This window comes from Salmo salar, chromosome ssa16 (assembly GCF_905237065.1).
Source record: "Salmo salar chromosome ssa16, Ssal_v3.1, whole genome shotgun sequence".
Taxonomy (NCBI): Eukaryota; Metazoa; Chordata; class Actinopteri; order Salmoniformes; family Salmonidae; genus Salmo; species Salmo salar.
This window is the reverse complement of record NC_059457.1, coordinates 71,173,760-71,181,537: the sequence shown is the minus strand read 5'-3', so window position 1 is coordinate 71,181,537 and position 7,778 is coordinate 71,173,760. Positions and strand designations below refer to the sequence as shown.

The 7,778-nt window shown below is 40.7% G+C and overlaps 1 protein-coding gene across 1 annotated transcript; it reads right to left on the bottom strand.

Moving 5' to 3' along the window:
• Positions 1-963: 963 nt before the first annotated feature.
• LOC106574554 (retinol dehydrogenase 7) lies at positions 964-5,244 on the bottom strand. Its single transcript, XM_014150524.2, has 5 exons — positions 5,133-5,244; positions 2,440-2,754; positions 1,967-2,225; positions 1,600-1,763; positions 964-1,376 (listed from the first exon to the last, which is right to left on the bottom strand). Exons 1-5 carry the CDS (start codon positions 5,176-5,178, stop codon positions 1,153-1,155), a joined length of 1,008 nt encoding a protein of 335 aa, XP_014005999.1. The 5' UTR covers positions 5,179-5,244; the 3' UTR covers positions 964-1,152.
• Positions 5,245-7,778: the final 2,534 nt, after the last annotated feature.

Sequence of the window (7,778 nt, the reverse complement as noted above, 5' to 3'; positions counted from 1 at the left end):
TTCTGATACTAAACTTTTCTTTGCTGCAGATACATTGAGTGGGTGGAGGACAAGTTTGAACTCGCTAGCCCTGCTCAGCAGAGACGTGGACATGTTAATGTACAGCACCAGTCAAAAGCTATATTTTTGAAATGTTCTACATTGTAGCATAATGAAGACCAAACAATGAAATATCATGTAATCAAAAAGTGAATTTGAGGTTCTTCATAGTAGCCACCCTTTGCTTTGACTGCTTTGCACAGTCTTGGCATTCTCTCAACCAGCTTCATGAACACTTATTATTTTTTTTTGGTTACTACATTATTCCATAGTTTGAAGTATTCTCTATTCCAGAATGTAGAAATGGTCAAAATAAAAACCCTTGAATGACTAGGTGTCAACTTTTGACTGGTACTGTATGTATTTAAGGTAAAAATCTGACATGGGCTGCAAGATCAAAATAAGTGTAAATCTTTCATAGATGTACTTATCTCCTACCAATATTTAAATTTTTTATAGAATTTAAGTCCTGAACGTAGAGGTATTTGAATCATACCGGCTAATATCAGTGAAGTTGAGAATCTGAATGATTCAAAGCTTGTGAACTTCCTTTTTGGTCACTTATTGCAGGTTAACCTTCAACATACCAATATCAGCACACCAAGGACAAAGACTGTCAAACCTTGACCTTAATCCCCATTTATCTTGTAAAGTTTTCAAAGACCAACCCAACACTGCCCAGAGATGGAAGAGGATGCGAGACATCCCACAAATTCTGTTTCAATGGAAGTCAATGAATTAAGTAGACCAGACCCAGCTGCGATTGAATGGGTGTCCATTGGTAGTGCCACTCCCTTAAGTAAACTAACTTAAATTTTTTTCCAATGATGAACGGCCTGAGTGAACTGTCTTCAGTTATCCATTATCTTTGATACTGGCATAGAGAATGCACTGAATAAAAGAGGGGAAATAGGTGGTACCAAATAGCAATTATGGCTTTTATTTTTTTGTCAGAGGTTAAACCATGTCTGTAGCAAAGCTTACATCATGCTGTATTTTGGCATGCAGACCGGAGGATACAAAGGTGTTATATACATTAAAGACAAGCAGTAGCACAGCACAATAAAGTATTTGTTCTGACAGCATATAAACACTGACAATCTTACGGCACCCTTAGTAGACAGCCTTGGCTGGAATGATGGCTTTCTTGAGCAGTAGCCAGTCGACGAACCTGGTTGGCATGTAGGACATAGGGATCCAGAAGAGCTTGGCGTCCCACCCTGGCGAGTAACGGGTGCGAGGACGGACTGCAGAGACGGCGTGCTCCATACAGCTCACCACCTTCATCAGGTCGGCGTCGGACATCTTGGCAAGCTTCTCCCTCATCCTCATGTCCACTAGAAGGGACAGGGAAGGTTTGTCTTTAGCTATTCAAGATGGCCACCTACACTAGAACATCGGGGTGAATAATGCTTTCTGAATAGATCAAATCCTTTGAAAGACTGATGTCACAGAGGGCAGACAGAATAAAAAAATTGCCAAATATTGCATAGGCTATAGAAAACATTTGTGCAAATTAATACATTCCAGAATGCAGGAAAATAAAACTTTTATATTTACCCTTGTCCAAATAATCAGGTCCATAATCATCTCTGACTTCTTGCGGCATCTTCTCCCACAGCTGCTTGAAGCTTTTCCCCAGGACTATCCAGTCGGTCATGGTGGTCTTGAAAAAGCCTGGCTCAATGCAGATGACTTTGACTCCGAAAGGTACCATGTTTCTCCTGAAAAACAAGGTAACAAAACTTCTGTTTACAAATTTACTCCTGATATGTTACAGATTTTTATAGTTTCATTCGCTGAAGTCAAACAGTCAAAGTTGTATTGCTTATGGTTCACCATTGCTAGATTACTGAATGTATGTAAAAAAACCAAAAAAAACACTGATGAAAAATATGGCATGGATAGGATAATGTTCTTGTTTCACCTGAGACTGTCATTGAAGGCCTCCACTCCATACTTAGACACGGTGTAAGGTCCTCCACCTGGACTGATCCTGCCGAACACACTGGCTACGTTGACCACGCGACCCCTGGCCTTCTTGATGAGGGGCAGCACACTCAGGGTGACTGCGATGACCCCGTTCAGGTTCACGTCCAGCATGGACTTGTAGTCATCAATGGTCAGCCAATCACAGGGGGCCGAGGGCATGGCCACGCCTGCGTTGTTCACCACAGCCCACAGGCCTAGAAGGTGACAGGTCATTAGGTAGCTCTCTGAACATCCATTATTTCACAGGTGGTTTGATAAGAAGAGGACGTGAGGACAAAGATTCCGGCACTCAACATGAATGTCAACACATGTAACTGAACTGGTAATATTGCATAATTTGACTGGAAACAAAATGATGATGACGATAGATAGGACTGTTTGCTTTTCAATATAAACACTGACACTCACCCCTAGCCCCAACTTTGTCTTTAATCAAAGCAGCTGCTTTGTCGACGCTCTCGTTCTTTTTGACATCCAGGTGGAGGGTAGTGAATCTGCCTGAACAGGCCTTCCTCAGATCTTCCTCTCCCTTCTCTGTGAAGCAGGATGCGATCACACAGAAACCCAGCTCGTCCAGATGTCTGGCCAGTAGGTTGCCGAAACCAGAGTCACACCCCGTGATGTAGACATATTTGTCTCCTTTGTCTGGGACTCTGGGGATCTCCCGGAACCAGCGGTACAGGTAGTAAAACACCACCAGTCCAAGGAGGTACAGAAACATGTCTGGGACAGGATGAGACAGACAGCCTTTTAATAAGTCATCTCTAGTTTATCAACATTTTAAGCTAAAGGTTCTGATCTGTTGTGTCAGCCACATTGCATAAAACAGGTTTATTGATGCTAGTGGTTGTATTCATTTGGGATCTATCGCATCCCACAACTGTCCCAGACTATGTTTGGAATATTTATTTCTCACACAGAATTGAATAGTCAACTTTTGCACTATGGGGGATAGTAGACTGACATAGGCTAGTGATTTTGCTGTTCGTTAGTCCTACTCATCTTGTTGGCTGATGAAAAGTAAATGTGGACAGTTCCTTCAATACGCAACACGGAATTGGATAAGGATGCACGCAGTTGCGTCCCCAATGGGTCTGTTAACTTGTAGCCTGTGAGAAAGTCCCGATCACGTGATGAGAGCTTTGTGGATTACACAGCACTCAGGGAGAAGGGTACAAAGCCGCACTCTGGGCTGCAAAATGCATGGATTTTTTTAGGGTGCATTACATCCACAAAGGGGATGCCGCTGTGAAATTCGAGGCAATATCAAGTGCTTGTCAAATTTTGAATGAGCCACTATTGGAGTGTGTACAACCTGCGCAAAAAAACAAAGCAGAGCTCATGCCTTTCAAGCGACTTTTTTTTCAAATCATCATTAGAGTCTCATCATGCAGCCTTACAATGTATTAAAAATCAAAACATATAGCCCAACGTTTGTAGAACAACTAAAGTTACATTAATAACTCTAAATTAAGCATATACTGTAGGAGTACCTATTTCTTTGTTAACCGCTCAACACAGAATAGCCGCCGCATGTGCGCACTCCCTCAAATCGTTTGGAAAAAATATATTTTATTCAGCTTTGTTCAATTGTATTCTTCATAATATAAAATAATGCCATGGAATTATAAGCAAATCTTGTCTGCTAAATGAACTAGTGTAGCCCACAGCCATTTGGCATAGCCACATCAAGACAACTCAGAGTATGCTATTATTTTCTTCTGAAATAGACTATTTTCTTCATATCATGCTTTTTTTGTTGACCTGTTTAAAATAAATAATGGATTTATTGTGAAAGTGTAGTCTACATTCAGTGGTGTAAAGTACTTAAGTAAAAATACTTTAAAGTACTACTTAAGTATTTTTGGGTATCTGTATTTGACTATTTTTGACTTTTACTTCACTACATTCCTGAAGAAAAGGATGTACTTTTTACTCCATACATTTTCCCTGACACACAAAAGTACTCGTTACATTTTGAATGCTTAGCAGGACAGGAAAATGGTCTAATTCACGCACTTAAAGAGAAAATACCTGGTCATCCCTGCTGCTTCTGATCTGACAGACTCACTAAACACAAATGCTTTGTTTCTATGTTATGTTGGCGTGTGCCCTTGGCTATCCGTAAATAAAAAAAGAACATCGTGCGATCTGGATTGCTTAAAATATAAGGAATTTGAAATGATTTCTACTTTTACTTTTGATACATAAATATATTTTAGCAATTACATTTACTTTTGATACTTAAGTATATTTAAAACCCAAGTACTGTTTTACTTTACTCAAGTAGGATTTTACTGGGGGACTCACTTTTTCTTGAGTCATTTTCTATTAAGCCCCACCCACCATTCCTCAGTGTACCAAACGAAGTCCTTGCCCCATCACAGCAACTTACAGAAATATGCACATTACACAATATGCGGTTAGACATACACCAAGTGGGATGATTGGATCCGCCTTTCACAGTTCATCAGTAATATGCGTCATGTAACAGTAGCTTATAGTAATACAGTTATTGTAGTTATTCAGTCCGTAAGATCATCAGAAAAATACTTTGACGATCAACCACAATTCATGGAGTTCATTGGAATGACAGATACACAGGCTGGAACAGAACGAGGATCAACAGTTATGTGCCGGTTTCAACGTGTACTCTTGTGCAGTTGCTCTTTGTAAATTATCCACTACAAAATGAGCCAATGTCTTGCCAAAATGTCCTTAAAACCACAACTAACAAATACTATTGAAAATGTGGTTCAAATAAACTGGAAGGAATCTGTGCAACACTCCTGCATTTCTATTTGAGTGTAATGTGAATCTCATGTTATATGCAAGTTCTCGGTGTTTCAACTAACACAATATGGACAGTTGACAGAAGTGAAAATCCATTAAAACCATATCAAAGTACTTTTTTACTATTGAAGAAAAAAACACTATTTTACTATTGAAGAAAACTGTCAAACTCTCCATTTCAATAACACGAATGCGCACTGTCCATTACATAATAATAAATATTTGTTCGATCAATTATGATAGCTAGCCTATCCTCAACTTTTGCATGTTCAAGAAGACTACAGTCTGGTGGAATATTGAAGTCTTACCAGTCTGAAATGTTCCACGCCAGCGCAAGAAAGTAACAGTTTTCATAAACTCCGCAAGACCAAACTCTGCACAAGGACGTCACATGTCTAGCTCTGACCAATCGGAGCCAAGTTATGTCATTCGAATAAATTAGGTCAAAAATGATTTCATTACACCTCCTTTGACAGGAACTTGAAACCACTGAACGTTCTCTTGACTTCAATATGGAAGGAATATGAAAGTATTCCTTCATCCATATTTCATCAATGTCTAATAGATGACAAAAAATGAAATTAGGCCTGCATATTAAATCCCGATATAATTAATACAAATATGATTTTTACAGAAAATGTGTTTTACATTTTAAAATATGGTTGCCATGGATTATCATTTCAAATATACTGAACAAAAATATGAACGCAACATGTAAAGTGTTCGTCCCAGTGATGCCAACTTAGCAATTTTGTTGCTAGATTTAGCAATTTTTCAGAGTACCCTGGCAACTTTTTTTCAAACAGCACCTAGCAACAAATTTAGCTACTTTTAAAAATGTTTTTGGAACTTTTAGTAACTTTTGAAAAGTGACTCAAACGCTAAAATGCATTTTCCCTCTAAATGACACCAAACCGATTTTCTCTGTCACACACTCAGTCACAACACACAGTGTGCCTGGCTACAAAAGTGCATTGAGTGACGTCAGCAGCAGCAGGCCAGCAGCAATTTCAGCAAATTGCAAGTCATTGTTGGCTGACTGCAGCAGCAGTAGTATGCGTTCGACGAGACAAACCCAATGAATATAGTTGGTCACAAATGTTTGATCTTGAACAGAAATTACAACATCAATCAACATGTCTCAATCAAAATTGCATAGCCAGAAGTACAGAAAAGGGAGTCTGTACCTGAATTTAAAGGGTGGCTGAAGCCAGTAATTGGGGATGATTGTCGGCCATACTGTGCGTACTGGAAATCAGAAATGCTTGCAAAAATGTATGACATCAAAAAACATTGTGCTACAGCAAAGCATATAAATAAATCAAAACCGTACAACCCCACAATGCAGTCTACATTACCACAGTTGGTTAAGAAAGTGGATAACTGCAAAAGCGCGGAAGCTACTATGGCAATGGCCATTGCAGAGCCTTGTTCGCTGCTAGCATGCGACCATTTAGGTATGGCTTGCAAAGCTGACTTTTCAGATTCTGTGGCAGCAACAAACTTCCAAATGCACCGCACCAAGTGCACAGAAATGATTAGGGGAGTACTGGCTCCTTATTTTCTCAAAAGGGTAACATCAGATGTGGGGGATGAGAAGTTCAGTCTCCTTTTGGATGAGTCCACCGATGTCAATGTCTCGAAATACCTGCGTGTGGTGATTTGGTATTTCAGTGCTAAAAATACGAACCGTTGTGCCCACATTTCTCGGGCTGGCTGAATTGGAGGCGGGCGATGCCAGATCAATAGCAAAGGCGGAAGTTGAGTTTCTTGAAGTGTAACCTTAAAAAAGAGAATCTTCAGGGTATTGGCACTGATAATGCGTCCGTGATGACTGGGGTGCACAAGATTTTAAAGGAAGAATGTGCATTGCCCAATTTGGTACTCATCCGCTGTGTGTGCCAGTCTTTACAATTGGCTGCCAGTGCACCATCCAAAGAAACCATCCCTAGGAGTGTTGAGTACTTAATCAGGGAAACCTACAACTGGTTTTCGATTTCCCCAAAACGGTGTGAGGCATACAAAGCAGTGTATGCCACCATTAATTGTGTCCAGAAACCCCTGCAGATCACCAAAGTGTGTGCCACACGTTGGCTATCGATTGAGCCTGTGGTAACTCGTATATTGAGCCAGTGGGAAGAACTGAAACTCCACTTTGAGGTGACCAAGGCGCATGTGCTCCACGCCATGTACATGGACAAGACCAACTATGTCTACCTGACATTCTTGAAATCAATCCTGTCCGGCGTACAAGTTGCAGTGAAGTCATTTGAGGGAGAGCAAACAGATCCTGTCAAGCTTTTGGACAATCTGGTACACCTCTTAACATCAATTTGCAGCAGAGTAGTCAACCCTATGGTAAAAATTGATGTCCCGAAGGATGCCATTGATGGACATCTCAGTCCATCACCATACCTTGGGTACCTTTTCAAGAGCACGGTGTACCAACTCAGTCTTGCGCCAGAGGACAAAAAGGTCATTGGGAGACAGCGCATCAACTACATCGTTGCTTTAAACAATGAGCTGCAAGCAAGGCTTCCAAACAACCTTGAAGCCTTGCGAAACATGGGTTTGTTCAGTGTTAAGGAAACGCTAAAGCACAATAAAGGCACCACTGAAACTATTCAAGTAGCTGAGCTACTGGGATACCTGCCCCAAACAATTGATAAAATTGTTTCCCAATGGAGAAACATCCATCTGTTTAGGTGGGACTCAACTGAAAATACAGTCGAGTTTTGGTCAATAACTACACGGACTCTTCCGGGTCAAATCCATTTGAAGAACTGTGCAAAGCTGCACTTGCTGCCCTCTCTTTGCCACACTCAAATGCGGAGGTTGAACGGCTGTTCAGCCAAATGAGTGTGCTCAAGTAAAAGTTAAGAAATAGAATGTCACTGCACACTCAACTCCATACTCCTGGTGCAGTACGGACTGAAGCTGGCTGGTGATACCTG

What these genes read in the sequence shown, in the direction of transcription:
- LOC106574554 (XM_014150524.2), bottom strand. Translation starts at nt 5,178, where the DNA reads ATGAAAACTGTTACTTTCTTGCGCTGGCGTGGAACATTTCAGACTG. An exon ending in GCGTGGAACATTTCAGACTG is followed by an intron (nt 2,755 to 5,132) that starts GTAAGACTTCAA and finishes ATCCTGTCCCAG; the next exon opens with ACATGTTTCTGTACCTCCTT. An exon ending in ACCTGATTATTTGGACAAGG is followed by an intron (nt 1,377 to 1,599) that starts GTAAATATAAAA and finishes TGTCCCTTCTAG; the next exon opens with TGGACATGAGGATGAGGGAG.